Raw genomic sequence first — 25313 nt, forward strand, 5'->3', positions numbered from 1 at the left:
TTGCACTGATTGACTATGGTCATGCACAGTAATGCTGCTGCCTTCATTCTTTTGCAGATATATAAATTACATCAATAAATTATAAAATTGCCTCCCCAAAATCTAGTGTTGGATAGAAATCATTTTGATGAGTAATATGATTATGTACATACTTTGGGAAAACATTGCAAAATCAGTAGGAATTATGTATGTACTTGAGATGAACATGTAAAACACAACATATGACTTAAGGGGTAGGGTAGGGGGTAGATCTAACTGTTCATATGACTCAGGTAGCAAAAATCAGGTTCAGCTTCAATTCCTGAATCATGAAATATGAAATAAATAAATGTTTTGGTGAATTTGCAACAGCTACGGCGTGAAGAGTTGAAAGGGTTACCTCGGAGAAGTGATCAGATAAGCTGAACGACAGCAGCAACTCGAAGGGCACCATTCTGTAGAAGATCGCCAAGTTCATCGAATAACAAGGCTGTTCGCCAGCCCCATCCCTTGGGGGCTTTTGGGAGAAGTGTGCCTGTTTGCTTATAGCTTCCGAAAACCATCACTTCGCGTTTTGATGGACATATCAACTGGAAGCAAAGCAATTAGTTAACTTAGTGTGATGACTAGTAAATCGTAGGTGTGATAATTTGGTAACATTGACAAATTGTCAATGGAATTGAGGTTTACCTGATATCGAGCAGTAACCTTTTCCCTGGAGTCGACATACTGAACCTGCAATGAAAGGTAGAATATAAGAATACATGATATTTCATGAACCAAAAAACAAGAAAAGGAAAGGCATATGGCGTATAAGACACCATTATATAGCTAAGAGTTTGTTCCCTTAGAAATGAAGAACTGATTCCCAGAAAATTTGTTTGTGTTGTCTCAATTACTAGAACAACAGATTCCGATACAGTTTCAAAATCAGCCATGTCTTGATCCATTTTCGTTTTTTTGTATTATGACAACTTTGATTTTAATATTTCAACGAAGAATTCTGTTTCATCACAACACAATCATCAAGGAGAATGGCTTTTCAAGGTGAGAAGCTAAATTTAATAACTTCATTATTTGGTGAAATTATCTACAATACTGATCAAGAACCAGTTTCTGTGAAAATGGGTTATAAAAATCAAGGTATTCTGTGTTAGCAGTGCAAAGTGCATTAGGAATAACAAAATATCAATCTAAAGTACCTTCCTCAGTGGATCACAGATCTCTGCCTTCCGCCTATGAAGAAACAGCCCTGAATGATCGATGATAATGGCAAGAAGATCACTCAAGATAGCAAAGATTAAAGGCATTATAATAAGATAAACAGATTTAGGAAAATACCAAGAGTTCGACGTCCTTGAAGATCTTCATCACTAAAAGCCTGAACAGTAACCTATGAGATTCAACATACAAAAACACCAAATTTTATTCATCAATTTCAATTCGAAATCATAGAGTCATAATAATAGGACCAACAGAAAGAAAAACACTTCTTTCAAACCTTCCATAAGGAACCAGCGTAAAATGCTTCAGGAGAGTGCTTAACTTGGCCATCGCTCAATCTGTGCACATCCTGAAACTCAACCCTGAAAATCCAGTAAAGTATAGTCAGAAACTTATAGAACACTATTCCCTGAAACTGCTAAATACCCAATCAAGAAGGTAACCACCATCTAAGCTCTTCATTGAGCAGAAAAAACCAACCATTGGACATCAAACAATCAATTTGACTTCAGTGCATATGTTCTAGGGTTTATTCAAACAGGAAAGTAGACTTTCACACAAAGTGATAGGGACTCGGGACCAAAAGTGCAACCTTAGTGAAAATTTTATTATATGTGGAAGCTAAACTTAATTACGAAAACTGGAAAAATTTTAAATAAAAGCAACTTTTAGTACGTGCAATGACTCTAGCAGTAGAGAATATAGCTTACGCAAAGCGAAAGGGAGGAAAGTGACTCAAAGGTGTCTTCAGGTCCAGTGATATAGAGCTGTTAGCATTTTGCCACTCAATACCCATGGCCTGCTCAGATGAGTCTATCACTTGCACAGGAACACCAATGGCACTCGATCCAGGACTGAAGGATCTTGAAAGCCTACTCTGTGGGCCTGAATCATCTTCTCTTCCCATTTCAACGACGTGCACATTAGCTGCATCATTTGATCCCTGACTGAGCCCAAACAAGGCTGTCAACCCATCCCCTGCAAGGTCACTGTTGTTTTCAGCTCTGTTTTCAGCATCATCATTAGAAGGTGGCTGCTGATTGCTTCGGCTCCCAATACCAAATGGAACACGAGAAAAGACGTAACGAGTTGGTGGCCATGCAGGTGTAGGTACGAATGTGTTCCCACGTCCAATGCCAGCTAGGCCATCAATAGGGCCCCTATCATGGACACGAACTGGCCTAGGGGGGGCATTTCTATCTGGTGGAGCAGAAGTGGTGACATAAGCATGCCCTATATCATTGGAGGGCAAACTTCCATGTTCGTTATCTGCCACATAGTATCCAGCAGCTGTAACTCCATTGGAATACCCAAATTGCTGTCTACACACACATACGATATTCATGTGACTGCAGTTCTTGCACGTGTCTGCACCGATTTCCTGCACCCTCTGGCTTAAGAGCATCTGTAAAACATGGGCAAAGAGAATATGATAGTGAGATCACTGAACAATCAACTGCATGGATTTAAAAAAAGTTCCATATGCAAAATACAGTAAAATAACAGAAAATATTTATGTATATTCACAATGGGTGATTTGTTAAGTTGCAATTACAAAACAAAACAAGGTATCAACAACAAAAATAACAATAATAATACCAGTCATGATGCTAGAGAAAATCACAATAACAAATCTGCTTAGAATTATGAGCTTTTCAAAACATCAGCGCAAATATGAATATTGCTAAAGCATTACAGAATATACCTGCAACCACAGACCGTCATTCACTGCTTTGCAGGGGAAGCCCATTTCTTCAAGATGTTTTCGAACATTCAAGAGGGCTTCAAACGTCATGTTACAATACAGAAGAGAACCCCCTTCAAAAATATTTACAAAAGAATCATATTCTTCTCGGCTCATTCCACATTGCCGTGTTGGGCAAGTTTTCAACTGTCTTCTACCAACAATCCTACCACCCCATGTTGGAGGCGACGTGTTGCTTCTTTCAAATTCAGTGGACATTAGGAAATTACTGGAAGAGTTCACTGACATGCCGTGCATTTGCTCTCCCGAAGGCCAACTAGTGTTCACTTCATAGCAAGAATCCTCATCGGATGGACCCTCAAAGTTGAAACCTTTGTTTTCCAATCCACTCATTCCAGCACCAACATGTACGTTATGATGAGAACCTGAGGCATTAAGGTTATCTGTGCAAAACATATGACTTTCTGAAGATCTTTCAGTGTTACAATTGTATCTTGACTCCAAAGTGGATTCACAGCAGGTTTTTTGGGTTCTGTTGATGTTGGGAACATCAGAATGAGAATCCACAACAGAGTTTGCAAGCTCAATCAAGATATTACGAGCAGTATCATGGCCTTCAACCTCATCTTTTGATTTTGGGTGCCCTTGTTCAGTTTTTAGTGTTTTGTTCGCGCTTTCTTCTCGCAAATGTTTCCTGTTTGCTTTGGAAGAATCAGAATGGCTGCTTGATGCATCTTCACAACTTGAACTTCCTTGCTCATGATCTTCTGCTTTGTAAAGTGCACATTTTGCAAGAAAAGAGTATAGTGCGAGTTCAAACCTTCATAAGCACCAAAAATAAGAGTAAAAATTATGCATTAGATGATGGTAGGCCTTGCAATCAACTGTATTATGAACAGATCAACGAGGTCTTTCTCACCGTCTCTCTTCACTGGGTACCCATAGTTCATCAGATGTAAGTAAAGCTAGTAATGTTTGGGCAGAAAGTTTAGGAAGCACCTGATATATGCTGGGTGTCAGATTAAGTCTTAAATAAAATGAAATGAATTAATTTTATCACAAAATTTAAAACCAACAGCACAGTACAGCCAGAAGACTGAAAGATGCACCTCTTTCAATTCTCGAGCACCACTTTGGCAGAGATATCCCCAGCAAGCATTTCTAACACGTTCTCCATGTGTGCCGTAATCTTGGCCCTCAGCAAATACCTTTATTGAGACGAGCATGATTCAACACTTGATGATTTATATCAAACTGAACAGAACTTTTCATTACTGAAGAAACCACTAACTTGATATGTCAAGAAGTTTGAAGACCACAGGTTGGCTATGATGAAGTCTGTGCAGATCGTGCACAAATCCTGCATGTAAAATGTTAGATATGCAAAGGCACAAAGGGGAGCTCGACTGATCTCCCAGAGAGAGTGATCTATCCAAACTTAACCAATGCAACCAGATCAGTCAAATTCACATGGGAAAGCATCTTTCCCCAGTATATTTTGTAAATATTTGATCAGTCCTATATTCATGAGGTGCAAAAGTATGCCGATAAAAAATATTTTAGAGAATAATAGTGGCTTCTAATGGGTTTTGGTTGCAGATAAATTAGCATTCTCTAATCACCCCCAAAACAAAGTGAGGCACCAAAATTTTACTGTTGATTTTGTTTGATTTGGCTTTAATCAAGCAGAGATAAATAATTGAATAAATAAATGGTGTGCAGTACTGTATATTGATTATCCTTTAAGCACATAAGAGATAAACTGATATGAGCATACACATATAGGATCTTCTTTCAGTTGACAAGTAAAGGAAAAAAACATGTGGGTCATAGGCAATAGATCCGTTAATTTCCTAACTGCATTCAACCTTATGACAGCCATATATCCACGATAATGGAATCTGAAACACATTAGCCAATTAAACCATCAGGGTTTCATAGCCAACAAATTCAATTAGCTAATGAATAAGCAAATTTCCTGTTTTTGAAGAATTAAGCACATTGTCCTAGCCCTAGTTCATGAAACCCTGCAAGAACATTAGATTCAAACAAACCTGACAAACTTACTTTAAAGAAGAATGGGGGAGGAGTTTGTTTCCACTATATTATACTATAGTTTCAGCTAGATTCATTAAACCCATAACTGAAAATGGCTTTGTTTTGTAAGTTACTCTACCTGAAGGTCAAGAAAAGATGCAGCAGCTAAAACTCGAAATGCATTAGCATCATTAAGCTTTGGATAATGTCCATAAAGATAAGCCAAAGCTATCTTCATTGCTTCAACATTTACGTTGTTATCATCTACGTGCAAGGTCAAGACTGGAGCATTGGCTTCTTTCCATGGCCCCTGAAGCATGTTCCTGCACACCACAGCATTACAAATGGAATTGTAGTGAACTCCTTCAAAATCATACCATGTATCCAACATACAGCCACACATTTAACTATCCTTTTAAACCAAACAAACTTGCTATACAGGCGCCATGTTCTGGCCAATTTTGCCTTGAGCACCGTATGCTTCCATCGCATCATCCCTCCACAAACATACTGGTTCAAACTTCAAATCAGTCTTGAGAATGTTCTCTTTCTTAACTTTAAGTCATGAATCATTATCACATATCTCTTATTTAAATAAACTAAATTATTTGATAAGTAATAAATAGGGCGAATTATCCCCGCTAAGCCTTTATCTCACCCATGATATTAATCATGGCCCAAACGATCATACAGGTGGAACTAAAATCCCAATCAACAAGAAGCTTATTAGAAGAGATAAAACATCCATAAAAACCTAAGATGAATCTGTGTTACAACGAGGTTTAATTCGACACATTTACATTTCAACCCCTGATCAAGGGGGATTAGTTCCAAAAATAACTATCTGTTTGATCTAAAACACAAAGAACAGTAAATGCCTCGTTCCCAATGAAGTTCGCAGACTGACTTAGACAAAATAGCAAGTTAGATTTTTCTGAATTCAAGATTTGTCTTTTCGAAGTAAGAGGGCATACCGGAAGTAAGAACTCCGAGAAAGTATAAGGCGATGGAGATAATAACTCGACCCCATGGCATTCAAGACTACGTCGGAGAAGACTCCAAAATTAAACCCTTCCAATTGAATGTGATCGCACAGCGACGCGAGGTTGCAATCGATTGTTGCGCGGCGCACCTCGCCTCCTCCTCGCCTCTCTTCGGTGGCGCTTCCGTCACCGCCTTCAGAGTGCAAAGGCTCTTTCGTCATTTCCACGGGTCCCCCGCCCTCCCCGCGGTTGTTCCGGTGATTGTATCGCCTCATAGAGTAGCGCTGCGGCGGCGATGATGCCAATAGCTGGGCTGGAAGAGGTTCCATAGCACGTAAATACGATTGGTAGCATACACAGACGGAAATTCAATTGAGATTGCGAAAATTGGGCGATTCAATTCGGATGCATGCCATGCGAGTCGAGAGAAAGGAGCGTTTTCGACATTTCTTGTCACAGTGCACTGATTGTCCCAATCGGATATTTATTGCTCCGAGAAAGGATCAAATTGCAATTTTGATTTTTATAAGTAAGTCCCTCAACTTATCAGATACTTAGAAGTATCCATAGGCTTTAGCTTCACCTCTATTGCTCAAATTCTCACAGAAACCCTTTCCCTTCCCTCCGTCGGAGCTTCTCAGGCACACAGAAGAATGAGATCACTCGCCATCAAACGAGGTAAAGTGTCGAAAGAAACGTTTCTCTTAAATACATTTAGGTGGGGGTGTATTGTACTGAACCAAATAATTTGGATTCTGTTTGCTTCGAATGTTTCCTGCCTTCGGTTTACGTATCTTATGATGGAGAATTGGTTGCTTTAATTGCTTGTGATTCTCGAGTGCTACTTTGATTGATTACAAGTATTGCTGCAGGATTGAAATTTCGGAATAAGCACAAATCGTCTAACCTGTGGAATTTTTGTAAAAAGCTTCCCTTCTCTAATGGCGGATCCTCTGAGGTAGATGTTCATATGGTAAACGAAGGTCCCTTTAGGGAAGGAAGGTGGACTGCTTCTTACATGAACGGCGGAGATGGCCAGACTTGGAGGAAACATGAAGTTGTCAAACGAGATATCGAGAGCGTTTGTCAGATCTTAAACAGTGGTCCTTGGGGGCCTTCATTAGAGAAAGCTCTAACTTCATTTCACCATGAACCTGATGCAGATTTTGTTATTGGAGTGTTGAGGAGAATGAAGGATGCTGAATTAGCTATAAAATACTTTAGATGGGTTGAAAGGGTGATCGATCGAGTCCATACTCCGGAAACGTATGATTCGCTGCTCATGGTGATGGCTAGAAACAAGAAATCCGATCAATTCAAACATATTTTTGAGGAAATGAGCCTTGCTGGATTTAGCCCTTCTTACGAAACAAGTGTGGAGTTAGTGTCCATCTTAGCAAGGGCACAAAGATTGCGAGAGGCGTTTGAGCTTATACAAACCATGAGAAAATTCAAATTTCGTCCGGCATTTTCAGCATACACAACTCTCATTGGAGCAATGGCTGCTGGTCACGAGCAGGATTACCCCGACCTCATGCTTACCCTCTTTCACCAGATTCAGGAGTTAGGGTATGAGGCTACTGTGCATCTGTTCACGACTTTAATTCGTGCATTTGCTCGCGATGGCCGTGTGGATTCTGCTCTCTCCTTGTTAGATGAAGTAAAGAGCAATTCCCTCAATGCCGACATAGTTCTCTATAATGTGTGTATCGACTGCTTTGGTAAGGTTGGTAAAGTCGACATAGCTTGGAAATTCTTTCATGAGATAAAAGCCCATGGTCTCATGCCCGATGAAGTTTCTTATACCAGCATGATAGGAGTTCTCTGCAAAGCCAATAAAATCGACGAAGCTGTTGACCTGTTTGAGCAGATGGAGCGTAACAGGGCAGTTCCGTGTGCATACGCATATAACACCATGATCATGGGCTATGGATCTGTCGGAAGGTTCGATGAAGCATATAGCTTGTTGGAGAGGCAAAGGTTGAAGGGTTCCATACCGAGTGTGATTGCTTATAATGGCCTTCTCACTTGTCTCGGTAAGAAAGGAAAATTGAATGAGGCGTTAGAGCTTTTTAACCGGATGAAAAAAGATGCCATGCCGAGCCAATCTACGTACAATATTCTCATAGACATGCTTTGTAGGGCAGGGAAAATTGATTCAGCTTTAGAAATACGAGAGGAGATGAAGATGTCGGGATTAGTACCAAACATCACGACTGTAAACATCATGATTGATCGATTGTGCAAAGCCGACAAACGGGATGAAGCGCTTTCCATCTTTAAGGACTTGGATCGTAAAGTATGTGCTCCTAATAGATATACATTTTGTTCGTTGATAGATGGCTTGGGTAGGCATGGAAAGCTGGATGAGGCGTACCGAATGTATGAGCAGATGATGGATTCTAACGAAACGCCGGATGCGATTGTGTATACATCCCTGATAAGGAATTTTTTCAAATCCGGCAGAAAGGAGGACGGACATAAGATCTATAAGGAAATGATTCGGAGGGGTGTTGCGCCAGATCTTACGCTTATGAACACGTACATGGACTGTGTTTTGAAAGCGGGCGAAACAGAAAAAGGCCGAGCTTTGTTTGAAGAGATTAAGTCGTCGTTTACGCCTGATGCACGAAGCTATTCGATTCTTATTCACGGCCTAATAAAAGCTGGCTTTTCTCGCGAAACGTACGAGCTATTCCACGCAATGAAGGAACAGGGGTGCGTAATCGATACCCTTGCTTATAATACTGTGATCGACGGATTCTGCAAATCAGGTAAAGTGAACAAAGCTTACCAGCTTTTAGAGGAAATGAAAGTGAAAGGTCATAAGCCGACAGTAGTTACTTATGGCTCCGTTATCGACGGGCTTGCTAAGATCGACAGGCTCGATGAAGCGTACATGCTATTCGAGGAAGCAAAATCGCTAGGCGTGGAATTAAATGTAGTCGTTTATAGTAGCCTGGTGGACGGATTCGGAAAAGTTGGGAGAATCGACGAAGCGTATCTCATCATCGAGGAAATGATGCAGAAGAATTTGACGCCGAATGTCCAGACATGGAATTGCTTGCTTGATGCGCTTGTGAAGGCGGGAGAAATTGAAGAAGCGTTCGTCTGCTGGAACTCGATGAAAGATTTGAAATGCAGCCCGAACATCGTGACCTACAGCATTATCATAAACGGTCTGTGCAAAGCTCAAAGATTCAATAAAGCGTTCGTGTTCTGGCAGGAAATGCAGAAGCAAGGTTTGAAACCTAACGTAATCACGTATGTGACGATGATATCGGGGCTTGCTAAAGCAGGAAACATTCTGGATGCCGAGAAACTCTTCGATCGATTCAAATCGAGCGGCGGGATACCCGATTCTGCTTGCTACAACACAATGATCGAAGGTTTTAGTGTGGCGAACAAGGCGATGGAAGCGTATAAGTTATTCGAGGAAACTAGATTGAAGGGCTGTAAGATTTACACCAAAACTTGCGTCGTACTTTTGGATGCGCTCCATAAGGCTGAATGTCTTGAGCAGGCAGCGATTGTCGGTGCTGTCTTAAGGGAGACAGCAAAGTCGCAGCATGCTTTGCGATCATGGTAATATATTCGTCGATGGCAGAACAAATGTTGGTCGCGACTCCTCTTGAGGTATGATCGATATTAGTATTGCTGCATTTTTTACATTGCGCGTCATGTCATCGTAACTTTAAATGGTCTGTGTTACAGCTGCGACTCGATCCGTTTTTGTCGTTTTACTTGCAGACGAGACGAGGATGAGATGAAGAGACAATGTATGTACAGAAGCAGACGAGACGAGGATGAGATGAAGAGACAATGTATGTACAGAAGTCGTTGATTTAGGTTGTCTGCATCAGCCAAATACTACCATTTTTTTGGAATTCTTGTATGCTATGGAGAGTAACTTAATGGGAAATTTTGAAATTTCAAAATGCGATTCTTAAATTTTATTTGTGCGACTTTAGTACTAACTGCTCAAATTGGAGGAAACAGAACCGTGGAGAACGTGGAAATGTGACCGTTGCGGCATATGATGAGAACTAAAAAACAATTCAAATTCAGAAGTGACCGTTGCGTAATTCTTCGCCTACCTTTTTTATCCTGACGACATTCACACCCTTTCTTCTTTATATCAGTTCTCTCCAATTCCCCTTTTCCACTCACAGAAAAAACCCTAATTTCTCCCTCAATTTTGAGAGCAAAAATTTCTCTTGATTTCTTGAAGAATTTTCGCAAGTAAATTATGGCGTTGAGGCCTCTGGATAATGCTTTGCCGATCGCTGCAGAAAGACCCAAAAAGCAAGCGAAGATCGTCGCTCCAGCTCCGAAAGAAAAGCAATTGCCGGATCCTGGCGTCAATGATGAGAACACAGTGCCTTCAGACGCTTCGGTTGATTATGTTCCTTCTGAAAAGCTCGAAGCATTTCAAGATCCAGCTGCTAAGATTCAGGTTTCTGTCGATTGCTTTGTGAATTCATCAATTTTATATTTTTTGAATGATTCATTCGAATTTCTTAAAATACTCTCAGGATCTGGTTGGAGGATTGGAATCGAAAGATTGGTTGAAGGTTTGCGAGTCATTGAATGACGTACGGCGTTTCGCGATCCATCATTCCCATCTCTTGCTTCCAATTCTGTAAGATTTTGTTACTCTACGTCATCAATTTAGGGTTTAGTTCCGTTGCTATCCGAGGCATGATAAAATGTTGAAATTAGGGACAAGCTGCTGCTAGTAATTGTTAAGGGGATGAAGAACCCTAGAAGTGCTCTCTGCAAAACTTCAATAATGGCTGCTGCGGACATATTCAAGGCCTTTGGTGGAAAGCTACTCGAATCCACTTCCGATGCTTTCAATCAGTTGGTAAACACTCCATTTCCAAATCCTCACTGATCCCGCACCTCTAAAAAATGTTCCTAATTCTAATGTTTCCATTGAAACAGTTATTACAGCTGCTGCTAAAAGCTTCCCAAGACAAGAAATTCGTATGCGAAGAAGCCGACAGGGCATTATCAACAATGGTGAACTCCATTGCCCCTCTTTCTTTGCTCGATAAGCTCAGCTCTTATGTTTCCCATTCCAATCTGAGAGTCAGAGCCAAAGCTGCAATCTCCATCTCCAACTGTGTCTCCAAAATGGTGTGTGTTATGTGTCTTTATACATACATATACATATACATATATACTTACATATATATATATATATGTTTAAAAGGCATGGAGGAATTAATTTGCGAGAAGCATTAGCAGATTGTAATGTCGTGTTTGTTATCGATGTTGCTTAGGATTTAAAAGGCATGGAGGAATTTGGAATAGCGAAGTTGATCAAAACAGCATCGAATCTATTGAATGACAAGCTACCCGGGGCAAGAGAGGCGGCGAGAGGGATGGTTGTTTCGCTGTACGAGGCGACAACAGAGGGTGTGGAGGACAAGCAGGAGACATGGCAGGGTTTTTGCCAGGCAAATTTGGCAGCCATTGATGCTCAGGCCATGGTCAAACTTGTGCAGTCTTCTTCTTAATGTTTAGTTCTAGCTCTGTTGCTAGAAATTTTCAGGATAGTCTTCTCGAGGGTGGCGAGGTTTGTCTACTAAGATAAGATCATGGTTACATGATTTTTTAACTATGCCCATATTGGCATGGCATATTGCTGCTTGGTTTTTCCTTTGCTGAAAATTGGAGTTTGTACTTGTACCCTCCAATATAATTATTTCCTGAAGTAGAGATCATCACATAAACAGCTTCAATTTTGTGAAGTTGAAGAAAAGGTTGCAGCTTAAATATATATGTATATATTACATTAAAATCTTTGAATCCATTTTTTCCCAAAAATTACATGCAAAAAATATGTTCAGCGGTTGGCTTTGTTCTCCCAACAAAAATAACACAACTCTTTTCGGATGAAGGGATTACATGTTTAAGGACACAATTTTTCTTATTTTATATAAAAATAAAATAAAATAAAAAATTCAAATTAACACATTAAATAAACAAACCACTATTAATAAATAATAATATATAAATGTAAAGTCGAAGGGTTCCAACAAATTGAAATTAATTGTGTTTTTGAAGTTTTCTTTTAGTTTTTTATTTTAAAGTGGTTTGAATGTGAGAAAATAGTACAATTGCAAAATATGTAACTACATATTGAATATTGTATATAAAATAAAAAAAATAAATTATATACTAAATTATAATACCACTATATATTAATTTGATGTTTTATTAAAGAAGAACAACTCTTTTGAGTCTTAAATCAAATTCCTCATTAATTCTAATAATAATTTTAATATAAAATTATACATTTTTTAAAATAAATTAAATATATAAATAGTTATGACACATTAATAAATAAATATAATATTAAAGAACATAAATTAAAAAATATATAAATTATACATATTTTTCATGGACTACAAATAAAATTGATGAAATATAATATACGTGAACAATATAAAAAATATTTTTTTAAAAAATAGACGTAAATAAGGTAAACCCTAGCAGGCTTATCTGAAAACCAACGACCAAAATCCATACAAGCTGCAAGAACCAAGAAATGCCATCTGTTCTTTCCTGTTACCACACCATTGCCTTTGTATTTATTTGTCTTCGTTCCCAACGCAGCACAGCCGCAAACCTAACCTAAACAGACAAAATCCTAACCTAAATCCCATCCCCCATTCCATAAAACCCCCAAATCCAAAACCCTAACAAACAAAAACAGATTCCATCCTTAATTGATTAAACAAACAACAAAACAAAACTGAATTCATTCCATTTACAACCCTATTTTAAGTTTTTGAATTCTCCATGGACTCCAGGCTCCAAGGCGTCCCATTGTCAGCAGCTCCGGCGACCCCCAGAGCTCCGTCGTCAGGTATTAGAGCTCCCCTCACTGTCGATGAATCTGATTTTGAATATTCTAGCCGTAGAAACAGCATTTCTAGTAGCTATGGAAGTGTTGAAGATGATGGTGATTATGATTATGATAGGCCTACTGAAAGCCCTAATTTCGAGTATCCATTTCCCAGTAGTATTGAGCCTCTTGTTAAAGAAGAAAGATTGATTAAGGTTGTTACAAATGTTGATGACGACGACTCTGATTCTTCTAGAACATTCTTAAATGAGGTAGACGATAATGCAGCATCCATGGCTGTAACAGATGAAGAAGTTTCAGTAAGTAAGCCTACGCCAATTGTTGATATAAAACCTTCATTGGTAGAAAAGTTTCGAATTCCAATAGCTAAGATATCTGTAGACAGCGATGATGACTCCAAGAACAGCTTGGCATCGGAAAACGACGGATCGGACGACGACGGATTATCCGGCGTTGTCGTTAGAGTTCCGAGCATCGAAGCTTTGCTGAGAGTTAATAGCATTAGCACCCCAAAAGCTCGACCCTCGGCAGATGCGGAGTTCGTCGAGGAAATAGAGAATAGTGATTATGATTTGAAATCTAAGGATGAAATGGAGCATGTTATTGTAGATGACGAACCGATCGATGCTGTAATATCGTCGGATACGATCGAAGTTGAAGAAGCTACACCTCATTCGACGATCATGGAGGAAGAGGAAAATTCGAAAGTCGAAACAGAGGATAAAGAAATTCGGGAGATCGACGTAATCGATGACGTAAAAGAATGCGCCGATTTGATTTATCGAAAAGCAGAACAGGGTTGTTCCCTGTGTGTGACAGTCGAGCCGGAAGTCACTGAATTGAGATGCAGCAGCAGCAATTTCGGATCGCCGTCTGAGGACGGAGAACACAATTCGACGTTTGACGGGGAGAAGACAGAAATTCTCGATAAAGACGTAATCTTTTATCAAAGGGAGTTTGCCAATTCGATTGATCAAAGAGAATCGATTTCCTTTACCGGAACGGCTGATCTAACGGAACTTGAAGTTACCGAATCGGGAGCATCGATGGATGATGCGGACGAGAAGGGAAGTAACATCGTTTTAGACGATCGTATTACCTGCGATCCGGAAAATGTAAGAAAGCAAGATGTTGGATCCGTCGTGGAAGTCTCAAGTGAAACTTGTCCCGAAATTTCGAAACTATCGACTGGTCCAATAGCTATGCTCGATGATCAGATTGTCGGGTACTCAAAAGAAGAAATTTGCGGTAAATTGGAAGAAACTCTATCTGAAGCCGAGAAAAAGAAGCTCGAGAAAATACAGCATATACGAGCAAAATACTTGTGGCTTCTGCGGCAGCTGCGCTGTTCGTCCGACGATTCTGTAGCTTCCGATGTTTTACATCAGCTGAGATTTGCAGAGGGGACGATCGCTTCTCAAGAATCTCATCTCGATTCGACTGAAAAATCGATCGCGGAACTTGAAATTTCGAACGAGGATGATTCAGATTGTTCGATGTGCATACTGGTTCTTGGAAAAACCGGAGTCGGGAAAAGTTCGACTATAAATTCCATCTTCGGAGAAACGAAAACCGCAGTCGATGCTTTCGAGCCTGCGACAGGTCATGTGAAAGAAATTTTCGGTACGAAAGACGGAGTAAAACTGAAGATCATCGACACCCCGGGTCTGAGAAGTTCTCTGAAAGATGAATCAGCTAATCGAAAAGTATTGTTCTCGATTAAGAGGCTGATGCAGAAGTCCCAATCTGATGTTATCCTCCTATACGTCGATCGTCTCGACTCGCAGGCGAGCGCCGTAAATGACCTGCCGATTCTGAAATTAATTTCGGCTTGTCTTGGCTCGTCGATATGGCAAAAATCGATTCTTGTTTTGACCCATGCCGATTCGATTCCTCCGGATGGATCCGACGGGGCGTTTGCTGATCAGCAATTGTTTTTTGCTCGACAGCTTATAGGTCGTTCGGTAGGGGAATTTCTTTCGATGGCGCATGACTACATTATTCCGGCATGTCTAGTTGAAAACCGTCGATTTGCCGAAAAGATCGAACATTGCAAACGGGAGGAAAATTGGACGTCGCAGCTGCTACTCTTATGTTACTCGATGAAGACGTTATCCGATCTGAGCTCCGTCGCTGCTATTCGAAGTCCTGTCGGAATCGGGAAGAAATCGACGAAACTAAGCTGCGATAAAAGGACAACCTATTTTCGCGAGTACCGTTATCTTGCGAGTCTACTTAAGAAGAAACAAATAAACGACAAAACGACGGCTCTCTCGACCGTGGATTGCCATTTTGGTGAATCGTCGTCTCGGCGGGGGGAAACCGATATGTCGATTGCCTTGACCGACGAAAATGAGGTGATGGGGATCAAACTCGGGGACGAAATTCGAGTCGGGGATCGGGTAACGGTGACGGGAAATGCGGGAATCGTTGACGCAACTTGTGGCGCGAATGTGGAGCTGTGCTGGGTCGACGAGAATTATCTCGCGTCGTCACGTAGAGCCTCTCTGGGGCTGTCGGCTGTGAAGTACAGAGGCGATCTAATCTGCGGCTGCGACGTGCAGTCAGATTTTGCGGTCGGCGGGACGTCGAAGATGACGATCGAGGCGAGTTTGGACAGCAGATTTCATGGGAAGATTTCGATGAAGACGAGGTGTGTGGATCAGGTTGAGGTTGCTGTAATGTTTCTGTTTTCGATTGCGAAAACGGTATTTGGGAAAGTCTGCTCCCCGTCGAGCAGAAGATCTTCGCCATAGCTGCTGCTGTTGTGAAGGTCTTTGTTTGTTGTTTTCTTTTGGCTGGATTTGGCTTCTTGCATCATTTGTAATTTTGTATGTATACAGTAACAGTCAGTCTTCTCTTGCTGTAGTAACACAGTCGCATACTAATTTTTGGTTTGTGTAATGTGCTTATATCTTATCTAATAGATACATAGAATAGTTAGAGTAATAGTTAAGAGTGCCGATTGGATCATATATAATCAGATAGTCGGCATTATTCACGGCAGCATAAAAAAAAAAAAAAGTGATATTTGGATAATAATAATAAAAAAATATGAGTAATTCTATGAGTATTTATAAAAAAAAAATTTATTATTTTAAAAAAGAAAAGTATAAATAAATTATTGTATAGTAGAAGTAATTATGTAGTAGTAACTATTTCCATTATATATATATATCAGAATGCCATTTATATATGTATGGATGGATATGCTTTATAAAAAAAATAAGTAATAACAAAAAAATAAAATAAAATTAATATGATGTTTTATTAAAAAGACAATAGTATATATGCTTTTTAAAATGGTGTAAAATAGAAATAATTTTGGTCTGAAAGAGAAATAAAAATAAAAATAATGTGGGGTGGATGAATACTATGAAAAGAGCTGCACAGTAGAGAAAAAGTGAAATGGGCTTTCTTCTCTCTTGTAGTGTGTCCTAGCATCTCCTGGGCTCCCTTGAATCAAAGCGGATTCTTGTAAATGGTTCGAATTGAAAGGATAATCTCTCTCGTCCACGTCCAGAGTTGAGGTGCCACTGCCTCCTTTTATCTACAGACCGGCAGCGATCGATCAAACCAGGCAGTCAATGCAAGAGCTCCTTTTTACCATGATTACTGGACGAGGAGCAATTGACGAATAGAAGGCAATGAAAATGGAATCCGGCCGCTTCATTAACTTCTCTACTCCAACCAATATATATTCCCTCACCAGAATGGCTATGCAGAATTCTTCTTGCAAGGTACAGTTATTACTTGAATGAGATTTTAATGGAGGATTAACTTAGATACTTCGAATCTTGGGTACACGAAAGTTTCATTCTTTTATAAATATAGCTATGGAATTATCTTGGGAGCCTTTCAGAATGAAATTTGTGGCTAATTATTGCTGGTTTTTGTCCCTGGAGGTGTTTTATTGGATTGTCTGATATGTGTTTCCACGGTTAAAGAATGAATGAATGCATATCAAGTGTTCGATGTATTGCTTCTTCACTTTCTTATCTAGTTTTCGAGTTTTTCTACCATTGCATTGTTAAGTTTTATGTTAATTATTATTGTCTTAAGGTTTTGGCATATCGAATGATGGCAAGAGTAGATGTAATTTGGTTTCTTTCATATTTTTGTTATGCCAAAGGTTGTTCTTATTAGTTTTAGTTGATAAAATAATTAAGTTTTCTATTTCAAACATTTCAGCTGTATGGCAGCAAAGTTGCATTCTTTATTTTAACCTTACTTTCTTCTTTTCTTCGATGTTGAGTACTTGTGTGGCGTCTATAAGACTTTTAAGTATTACGTTTTTGTATGTTGTCCTTGAGGTTGGAACATCTAATATGGTATGTCTAATTTGCTCAGGCTCTGTCGCTGAAAAATTGCTCATCTTTTAGGAATTCAACCGTTTTCGGCTTGTTAAATTTAAAAAGTTCTTCCGTGAAAGTCTTATCCCTCCTACATGCAACATGCTATTCAACTGGCTCTGACACAGAACATAGCTCTTCCTCAAAGCGAAGATCGCGTGGACCTGTAATGGCAGCAAGGAAAAAATCTGAAGGTTCTGAAGACCTTTTTAGTGATAAGATATTTCAGACAGTTAAATGTGTTAGATGGCAGTGCGCTTAACTCCATCTTCCGAAGAAATATATTTAATTGATGTAAATGCTCATGTTGTCCAGGGGAAAGGCAAGATGATGGGAAGTATAAGCACACAGTTGAACTCCCTCGGACTGCCTTTGGCTTAAGGGCAAATTCAGTTGTAAGGGAGCCCGAAATACAAAAGATTTGGGATGAAAATCAGGTGTACAAGAGGGTTTCTGGTGGCAATACTGGTGTAAGTTTTCTGCCTTCTGTGTTGACTCGATTATGCTGATGTCAGTTCTTTGTACATGATAAATGAGTTTTGGTTGTTTCCAATCATCCGACAGGGCAAGTTTGTGCTTCACGATGGCCCTCCTTATGCAAATGGCGATTTACATATGGGTCATGCATTAAATAAGATTTTGAAGGATATTATCAACCGATATAAGGTAATTCTGGGTTTGTGTACTTCTTGTGAAGTTAATGGTGCCTAGAGTTTATTCTTCATATTGTCGAATGTTGCAATCAGGAAAGAGTTTTCTGTGAATCTATCTTCTGTGTTATCGAGCATGTGTATGCCGCTTTGTACATGATGTTTATGCCATGCCACCCTTACATGCACTCTAAAGTTGGTTCTAAGTTATTTATCTTCTTACTTTCAGCTTCTTCAGAATTTCCAAGTTCATTATGTTCCTGGTTGGGATTGCCATGGTTTACCAATTGAATTGAAAGGCAAGTATCAGTTCTCACTTTCACTCTCACCCTCTCTCTCAAGACATGAATTTTCTTGCTGTAATTCTTAAAGTAGAATTACTTTTATTCAGTTTACAAAAGATTCCAAAAAAGCAGAACAAACCTCTATTTTCTCATTTCCACTATGCAACTACTCTTTTCTGAAGTTTAACACCCTTTGTTGATAATTTTTCTCCCCTTTGAAGGCTAAGAATCCCCTTCTGTTAATCTTACTTCCAGTCCTGCCCATTTGACCATTTTCTACTGCTAGAAGCTAGGAATCTGTTGTTAATATAACTGAAGAAGAGATGTGGTTATGCTCATCGTTAGTTGTGGTTTCAGAAAATTCTGGCCATAGTCCAATGGCTTTCTTTCTTCTTTCTCCATGGCATCACTTTTCGTTGTCTTAATAGTTTCTAGGGGAACTAATTTCTAATTGCAATTAAGTGACTTTATTTGTAGGGCCACATCATATATTTGTTCATTTATTTCAGTTTTGCAGTCGCTGGATCAGGAAGTTCGAAAGGAGCTGACACCAATAAAATTGAGAGCAAAAGCAGCCAAATTTGCAAAGTCAACTGTCAAGAATCAGATGGCAGCATTTAAGGTCATGCTTTGGTTTTATTTGATAAAACAAGGAATAGAAATGCTCTGTTTCACTCTTTGTCCACAGGAAAGCAGAATTCTCTTCTATTGAAATTGAATGTCAATGGTTCTCTTTGCATGGATCTTTTGTCTGGTGATTTTATTACTGTTGAAAGTTTTTCTGTTTTTTTTTTTTTTTGTCGAAATGCAGAACTAAATTTATCCAATTATAAAGTTTTAGGCATATCCACGGTCATTTAATGAAAAAAAAATTAAAGAACTAAATAATATAAAGTAAAAATAAATAAATTTTGATACCTAATTGGATATTGAGAAAATACTAATAGTGTTTCAAATTTTTTTGTAATGGTTTCAGCGCTATGGCGTATGGGGAGATTGGGATCATCCATACCTCACTCTTGACCCAGAGTATGAATCTGCACAGGTGAATATAATCATTTTTTTTTGTTTAATTTGTATATTTTGATAGATTACGAATAATATGGTTTCCTATATTAATAGTGTACAAATAGTAGTGTAAGTCTTACTTATCCTTTCATGGCTCCTTATTTTTGTAATGTAGTTCATAATCTTATTGCTGTTGGAGTGATCTTATCATTTTGACTACTTCATCCACATTCAACTATTCTAGATTGAAGTGTTTGGCCAAATGGCCCTGAAAGGATATATTTATAGAGGCAGGAAACCAGTTCATTGGAGCCCCTCGTCTCGAACTGCTCTAGCAGAAGCCGAATTGGAGGTAATCAATCTTTTAACCTTTATAATCTCATTTAGATACTCCATGCATTACTGCAATTTAAAATGTTAGGGGTTGAGTGAACTAAGTAAAATATATCCTGTCTTTTGCAACTTTATTTGCAGTATCCCGAGGGTCATGTTTCGAAGAGCATGTATGCGATCTTTAGATTAGTCAGTACCACTACTTCATGTAAGTTGCTGGATGATTTTGTTCCCAATCTGGGCTTGGCTATTTGGACTACAACTCCATGGACTATTCCTGCTAATGCTGGTAATTATTATTATTATTATTATTTGTCTGTTTGAACTCATTTTGTCCACTGATTTATTTCTTTGACTGTAGATGTTTAGACATATTCAGTGCTTGACTTATGGCATTGTGTTGCTTCTGGAACTGTGTTTCTTATGAAGCTGATTAAAAATGAATAGTTAGATAACAGACAGTTGCTTCAACTTGAGATTTTGGTGAATATCATGTACCGAAACAATTTCTCTATATGATGCTATAACTTTTATTCTCATCCGCAGCCACTACTTGGAAAATGCGATGTGTATTCTTTCATGAGATCTAAAATTGATTTAACAGAACGTCAAATGAATGCATTATTTCAGTTAGTGCAATGGTATGCACTAAGGCTGTTTCTCTGTGTACTTGCCTGTTGATGAACTCATGCCTATAGTTGTATGGATTGTCCATTGGTACCTTCTAACATGTCTTCTACTTCTCACACAAAAATGTTTTTATGCATCATGACTTTGTTAGTGGAATGTTTGGGGCTACTACTAATACCTCAATTTGGAGTATTTGATCTATATTAAGTAGGATTTGGATTATGTGTTAAGAGTCTATTTTAACATTATGTTGAAACCACATACAAAATATGCCAAACTGTAAAAAAAATCACCATGGTACTATTGTTGGACCATATTATAAATATATTGAACCATGTTCTATGTTGGAAAATATGTCGATCGACAAAACATTGTTAACCATTGTGAACCAATCAGGAAAATTGCTTAACTATAGTATAAATATGTTAAATCTGACAATTTTTTTGCTAAATCATGTACAAAGTATTCTAACAGCACAACCCATACCATATTAAGAAATGTTGAACCATTCAAGAGTCACTTCTTAAGGAATCAACATTAACAGTTTTTTTTAGATGTGTTCCATTTTCAAATCCTGCCTGTGGTATATCTATACATTGTGATTTGGGGAGAAATATGTTAATCTCACGTATTAATGTGTTATGTTCTTTCAGTACTTTAAGGTTTGTTGTTTTGAATTTTGTTTGCCACTGAACACCGGTTTTTCTACATGCCTGGAATAACTCACTTTTTTGTCTTCAGCTGTTGCCGTCAACCCGAAGCTTCAGTATGCTGTTGTTGAAGTAAACTCTAGTCCGGAGGAAATAACTGCATTGTCATCCAACAAGGAGAAAAGGCTTGGCCATGTGTTTAAGGAAAATAAAAGTATGTATTTAGTCGTTGCATCCGACCTTGTTCCAGCTCTAGAGGCAAAATGGGGTATGAAGCTTATGGTGAAGGCAACACTTACTGGCGCAGAACTTGAAAATTGCAGGTAGTGCTTATGAACCCATAACACAGAGCTTCGATTTTTATTTTTATTTTTTTGATGAAACTCATCTCTTGTATGCCCCTGACATCTGTACTTCAATCGACGCAGGTACGTGCATCCCATAGAAGGCAGAGAATCCCCTGTCATTATCGGCGGGGATTATATCACGACCGAGTCAGGAACTGGATTAGTTCACACAGCTCCTGGCCATGGTCAAGAAGATTATGTGGCTGGTCTTAAATATGGTTTGCCTGTTCTCTCCCCTGTCGACGATGAGGGAAGGTTCACTGAAGAAGCTGGCCAGTTCAAGGGTCTTAATGTGCTAGGTGATGGTAATACTGCAGTTATCGACTGCTTGGATGAGAAGCTATCGATGATCATGGTTGAGCCGTACAGTAAGTTCAATTTGTGCCTTCATCCTATCATATGGGACAAAGTTGTAGGTATGTGATATGGATCTATACCTTTCAAAATGCAGAACACAAGTACCCGTATGATTGGCGAACAAAAAAGCCAACGATTTTCAGGGCAACTGAACAATGGTTTGCATCGGTTGAAGGATTCCGTAAGGCTGCCCTAGATTCAATTACCAAAGTCACCTGGTTTCCTCCACAGGTTTTTTCGTCATCCTATTCATTTCTTGTAAAAACATGAGTATTCATAGCTAATGTTTTCTGGTTATCTTCTGTTCCCTGAGAATTGAGTAGAAGTAACATATCTGGCATTGAATAGATATAAAATTAGTTGTGATATTGACAGGCAGAAAATCGAATTTCTTCAATGGCATCAAGTCGCTCTGATTGGTGTATCTCCCGGCAAAGAACTTGGGGTGTACCCATCCCAGTTTTCTATCATGTTGAGACAAAGGAGCCATTGATGAATGAGGAAACTATTGATCACATTGAGAGTAAGATTGATGTATCTAGTTGCTCCTCATCATTACATTTGAGATTTCAAAAATGCTATATGTTAGGTTGACTGAAATAAGCATTTCGAAATGACAATCAAGCTATATATTTGATGCATCTGAGCCTTGGCACATTGGGATCTTCTTATCTGAGTCATTTCTTTTTGCAGCTATAATTTCACAGAAGGGAAGTGACGCATGGTGGTACCTGAAGGTAGAGGAATTACTTCCAGAAAAGTATCACAATGAGGCATCAAACTATGAAAAAGGAACGGATACAATGGATGTTTGGTTCGACTCAGGTATAAAATCTTTCCCGGGCACTGTCTAATTGTGCATACATGAATCATTGCAAGTTTAGTTACCATTCTTTCTGCAAAACATAAGTTCAAAAGAATGATGCATTGAATGCATATATTTATGATAATGTGATTTTAATTCTATTCGTTATTCAAGGTTCTTCGTGGGCTGCCGTTCTGGGGAAAAGAAGTGGGCTTAGTTATCCTGCAGATTTGTATCTAGAGGGTACTGATCAGCATCGCGGTTGGTTCCAGAGTTCATTGCTTACAAGTATTGCTACAAACGGTAAGAAAAAAGACAATTATCCTTTTCTAGGATTGTATTTCATAGAGACCTTCTACTTGAATTTCTACTTGATCTCAACTTCGACACAATAAGCATCTGGGCATAAATAGTCGATAAAATGCTAAATGAATTATATAGCTAATAGAACATATATTATCTGGTAAGATTTCTCATTGATCCACATAATAGAGTACGATATATTGCACTAACACCATGAACTAATAATTTTTAGCTTAATGATTCAGTAAACCATTTTTTGTTCATCTTTGCTCAATTTTACACTATTTTTGCAGGAAAGGCTCCTTACCACGGTGTCATAACCCATGGATTTGTACTTGACGAGAAGGGCTTCAAGATGAGCAAATCTTTGGGAAACGTCGTTGATCCAAGAACTATTATCGAAGGAGGAAAAGATAAGAAGGTGAAGTGTCGCAGAATTTTGCAAAAAAAAAAAAAAAAAACTACAAAATTATTGACATACTGAATCTTTTGTCGATCTTCTGCAGGATGCCTTTGGCGCAGATGTACTTCGGCTCTGGGTTTCCAGCGTAGATTACACAGGTGATGTGATGATCGGGCAGACAGTCCTCCGTCAAATGTCAGACGTGTACCGGAAATTGAGAGGAACCTTGAGGTTTCTTCTGGGAAACCTGCACGATTGGAAGGTAAGGCTTCTTCGAAGATAATAACTTGTATATTAAATTTGCTTACATTTTGTCGATGCTCTTCAATGCTTTCACATACTTTCAGGCTGAGTATGCTGTTCCATACGATGAGCTGCCAATGATCGATCAACATGCCTTATTTCAACTCGAAACTGTGGTGAAGAACATCAAAGAAAGCTACGATGATTACCAGTTCTTCAAAATTTTTCAGGTATGCCATTCTTGTACTGATTCGACATTCTGGTACTGTTCTTCCCATGTTTTTTCATTCTTCCAGACAATTCAGCGGTTTGTCGTTGTTGATCTCTCAAACTTCTACCTGGACGTAGCCAAAGATCGACTCTATGTGGGGTAAGCACTAATCACGTATGCATTTCTTCACATTACATCTCCTGCATTCAACGGGCTTACCTCGACAATTTCTTAAATTCCACAAGGGGAACCACAAGTTCGACAAGGAGAAGTTGCCAAACAGTCCTCGCAACTCAACTACTCTCCATTGTTAGGATCATTGCTCCGATTTTGCCACATCTAGCAGAAGATGTGTGGCAAAATCTTCCGTTTCCATTCATCGACGAAAACGGAGATGCAGCAAAATTTGTCTTCGAGTCGGGATGGCCCAAATCGAACGAAAGACATCTAGCGTTCCCGGAGAAAGAGGTCGATTTTTGGGCGATGATTCTTGAGGTAGTTTCTTGTCTCGAAAACTTCAATCACTTGCATTCTTTGAATTTGGCATCGTTATTTCTCCCGTCCCTAAATCCCAGCTGAGAACCGAGGTGAACAAAGTTCTCGAGGCTGCGCGTGCCGCAAAATTGATTGGTTCCAGCTTAGAGGCGAAAGTGTACCTCCACACATCCGATGCCGATCTTCTCTCAAGGCTAACCAATATGTGCGCGTCTGAAAGTGAAGCCGACGCATTGCATCGAATCTTCATTACATCTCAGGTACACTCAATTTCCCGGGACTTCGACTTCTAACTGCTTGTCTGAACTATATGACAAGATTGTCCATAACTCCTCTTTAGTTTCGAAGATTAGCTTAAATCTTTCTTTTTACTTTAAAAATTGCATGACGCTCCCTTATATTTTTAAAAATGTTACATAAAATCCTCTGTGGTTTTGAAACTCAACATAAATCTCCATTTTAACTTGCATGGTGCCCCTTTATACTTTAAAAATGTTGCATGAAACTTCTCAGTGGTTTCGAAACTCAGCGAATATCCCCATTTTACTTTAAGAATTTATAACGCTCCCGTATACTTTTAAAAATATTGTATAAAACCCTCAGCCACGCAATTTTTAAAGTATGAAGAGATTTTATACTGAATTTCAAAACCATTGGAAAGTTATGAGCAATTTTACTGAACTATATAGTTTATGTCGAAACATTGAACTTGCAGGTGGAGATTCTACCATTCTTGGAAGACAACGCAAGCGTGAGCGAAAACAACGTACCTTTGACCGGGGAGTATCTTACTCCGAGCAAGAACAAGATTTGGATCGGTGTATCACGTGCAGACGGGCTGAAATGCGAACGATGCTGGAATTTCTCACTTCAGGTTGGTAGTTACGACGACCATCCGACGCTCTGTGGCCGTTGTCACAGCATTGTAAGCCACCCGATTCCGGCGCTTGCCGCGGCAAGTTGATCGGGACACAAACATAGGTATGATTTTCTCTCAACTTCGTCAATCTTTTTATGTTTTTTGGTGTCATATTTATTCAATTATATGTTCATTTATACATGAATAAGACAATCTTTTCCCTTTACTGTTAAGTGCTGACAATTGTATAAACCCTAACAAGATAATACACTCTTTCTATCTGAAATTTATATACTATTTCCATTCTGGTGTCTCATTTACTTTTTTGTCTCATTTATATTTTGCAGGCTAATCATTAATATTAATTATTGTATAAAAATATAATACAAATCAAGAAAAAATAACAAAAATATTTTTATTAGTATCTTATATAGTATTATTATAATGATATTTGTGTAAAAAATTATACAAATATAATAATATTTTAATTTTAAATACTATCAGACAGGTAAATGAAACCCTTACAATCTAAGTAGGGAGTATTTGTTTTGCCATTTTGATCTGTTTAATATAAA

The 25313-nt window shown here is 38.8% G+C and overlaps 5 protein-coding genes across 11 annotated transcripts; 4 read left to right on the forward strand and 1 right to left on the reverse strand.

Moving 5' to 3' along the window:
* Window positions 1-87: 87 nt before the first annotated feature.
* Window positions 88-6397, reverse strand: LOC127249184 (uncharacterized). The gene is made up of 13 exons (XM_051271884.1): window positions 5920-6397; window positions 5085-5268; window positions 4200-4268; window positions 4018-4116; window positions 3828-3907; window positions 2909-3728; window positions 1914-2608; window positions 1481-1565; window positions 1321-1372; window positions 1182-1231; window positions 670-714; window positions 380-569; window positions 88-301 (listed from the first exon to the last, which is right to left on the reverse strand). The coding sequence occupies exons 1-12, from the start codon at window positions 6255-6257 to the stop codon at window positions 393-395; spliced, it is 2694 nt and encodes an 897-aa protein (XP_051127841.1). The 5' UTR covers window positions 6258-6397; the 3' UTR covers window positions 88-301; window positions 380-392.
* Window positions 6398-6479: 82 nt separating this feature from the next.
* LOC127249166 (pentatricopeptide repeat-containing protein At3g06920-like) lies at window positions 6480-10361 on the forward strand. Of its 5 annotated transcripts, none has more exons than XR_007838252.1 (4): window positions 6480-6606; window positions 6801-9564; window positions 9679-9707; window positions 10221-10361. XR_007838252.1 is itself a non-coding variant. In XM_051271861.1 (3 exons), exons 1-2 carry the CDS (start codon window positions 6582-6584, stop codon window positions 9515-9517), a joined length of 2742 nt encoding a protein of 913 aa, XP_051127818.1. In that variant the 5' UTR covers window positions 6480-6581; the 3' UTR covers window positions 9518-9564; window positions 9643-9879. The 5 variants fall into 5 exon arrangements, 3 of the variants coding, with proteins under 3 accessions (XP_051127818.1, XP_051127823.1, XP_051127827.1); XR_007838251.1 differs by lacking the exon at window positions 9679-9707 and adding an exon at window positions 9724-9752; XM_051271861.1 differs by lacking the exon at window positions 10221-10361 and having other exon boundaries at window positions 9643-9879.
* On the forward strand, window positions 10015-11687 carry LOC127249202 (uncharacterized). The gene is made up of 5 exons (XM_051271907.1): window positions 10015-10384; window positions 10464-10570; window positions 10651-10795; window positions 10876-11070; window positions 11217-11687. Exons 1-5 carry the CDS (start codon window positions 10178-10180, stop codon window positions 11451-11453), a joined length of 891 nt encoding a protein of 296 aa, XP_051127864.1. The 5' UTR covers window positions 10015-10177; the 3' UTR covers window positions 11454-11687.
* A 793-nt stretch (window positions 11688-12480) lies between these two features.
* Window positions 12481-15705, forward strand: LOC127250508 (translocase of chloroplast 159, chloroplastic). Of its 2 annotated transcripts, XM_051273842.1 has the most exons (2): window positions 12482-12808; window positions 12924-15705. In XM_051273842.1, exon 2 carries the CDS (start codon window positions 13081-13083, stop codon window positions 15562-15564), a length of 2484 nt encoding a protein of 827 aa, XP_051129799.1. In that variant the 5' UTR covers window positions 12482-12808; window positions 12924-13080; the 3' UTR covers window positions 15565-15705. The 2 variants fall into 2 exon arrangements, with proteins under 2 accessions (XP_051129788.1, XP_051129799.1); XM_051273831.1 differs by having other exon boundaries at window positions 12481-15705.
* A 513-nt stretch (window positions 15706-16218) lies between these two features.
* Window positions 16219-25058, forward strand: LOC127247861 (isoleucine--tRNA ligase, chloroplastic/mitochondrial). 2 transcript variants are annotated; one of them, XM_051269918.1, is made up of 22 exons: window positions 16219-16548; window positions 17159-17354; window positions 17476-17630; window positions 17725-17826; window positions 18040-18109; window positions 18604-18716; window positions 19071-19139; window positions 19347-19454; window positions 19577-19724; window positions 20807-21038; window positions 21144-21430; window positions 21514-21650; window positions 21795-21942; window positions 22113-22244; window positions 22399-22527; window positions 22821-22948; window positions 23034-23192; window positions 23278-23403; window positions 23470-23543; window positions 23630-23879; window positions 23960-24139; window positions 24595-25058. In XM_051269918.1, the coding sequence occupies exons 1-22, from the start codon at window positions 16456-16458 to the stop codon at window positions 24841-24843; spliced, it is 3285 nt and encodes a 1094-aa protein (XP_051125875.1). In that variant the 5' UTR covers window positions 16219-16455; the 3' UTR covers window positions 24844-25058. The 2 variants fall into 2 exon arrangements, with proteins under 2 accessions (XP_051125875.1, XP_051125884.1); XM_051269927.1 differs by having other exon boundaries at window positions 16220-16548; window positions 17191-17354.
* Window positions 25059-25313: the final 255 nt, after the last annotated feature.

Source organism: Andrographis paniculata, unplaced genomic scaffold (assembly GCF_009805555.1).
Source record: "Andrographis paniculata isolate CXL003 unplaced genomic scaffold, ASM980555v1 Contig11END, whole genome shotgun sequence".
NCBI classification, from domain to species: Eukaryota; Viridiplantae; Streptophyta; class Magnoliopsida; order Lamiales; family Acanthaceae; genus Andrographis; species Andrographis paniculata.

Bases quoted from the DNA above. Each gene is read 5' to 3' on its own strand.
- LOC127249166 (XM_051271861.1), top strand. From the start codon at position 6,582: ATGAGATCACTCGCCATCAAACGAG. The intron at 6,607-6,800 runs GTAAAGTGTCGA...GTATTGCTGCAG, and splicing joins ATCACTCGCCATCAAACGAG to GATTGAAATTTCGGAATAAG.
- LOC127249202 (XM_051271907.1), top strand. From the start codon at position 10,178: ATGGCGTTGAGGCCTCTGGATAATGCTTTGCCGATCGCTGCAGAAAGA. The intron at 10,571-10,650 runs GTAAGATTTTGT...TGTTGAAATTAG, and splicing joins CATCTCTTGCTTCCAATTCT to GGACAAGCTGCTGCTAGTAA. The intron at 11,071-11,216 runs GTGTGTGTTATG...GATGTTGCTTAG, and splicing joins CCAACTGTGTCTCCAAAATG to GATTTAAAAGGCATGGAGGA.
- LOC127249184 (XM_051271884.1), bottom strand. From the start codon at position 6,257: ATGGAACCTCTTCCAGCCCAGCTATTGGCATCATCGCCGCCGCAGCGC. The intron at 1,566-1,913 runs GTAAGCTATATT...CTGGATTTTCAG, and splicing joins TTTCCTCCCTTTCGCTTTGC to GGTTGAGTTTCAGGATGTGC. The intron at 570-669 runs GTAAACCTCAAT...CTTTGCTTCCAG, and splicing joins AGGTTACTGCTCGATATCAG to TTGATATGTCCATCAAAACG.
- LOC127247861 (XM_051269918.1), top strand. From the start codon at position 16,456: ATGAAAATGGAATCCGGCCGCTTCATTAACTTCTCTACTCCAACCAAT. The intron at 18,717-19,070 runs GTCATGCTTTGG...TAATGGTTTCAG, and splicing joins ATCAGATGGCAGCATTTAAG to CGCTATGGCGTATGGGGAGA. The intron at 19,455-19,576 runs GTAATCAATCTT...CTTTATTTGCAG, and splicing joins TAGCAGAAGCCGAATTGGAG to TATCCCGAGGGTCATGTTTC.
- LOC127250508 (XM_051273831.1), top strand. From the start codon at position 12,742: ATGGACTCCAGGCTCCAAGGCGTCCCATTGTCAGCAGCTCCGGCGACC.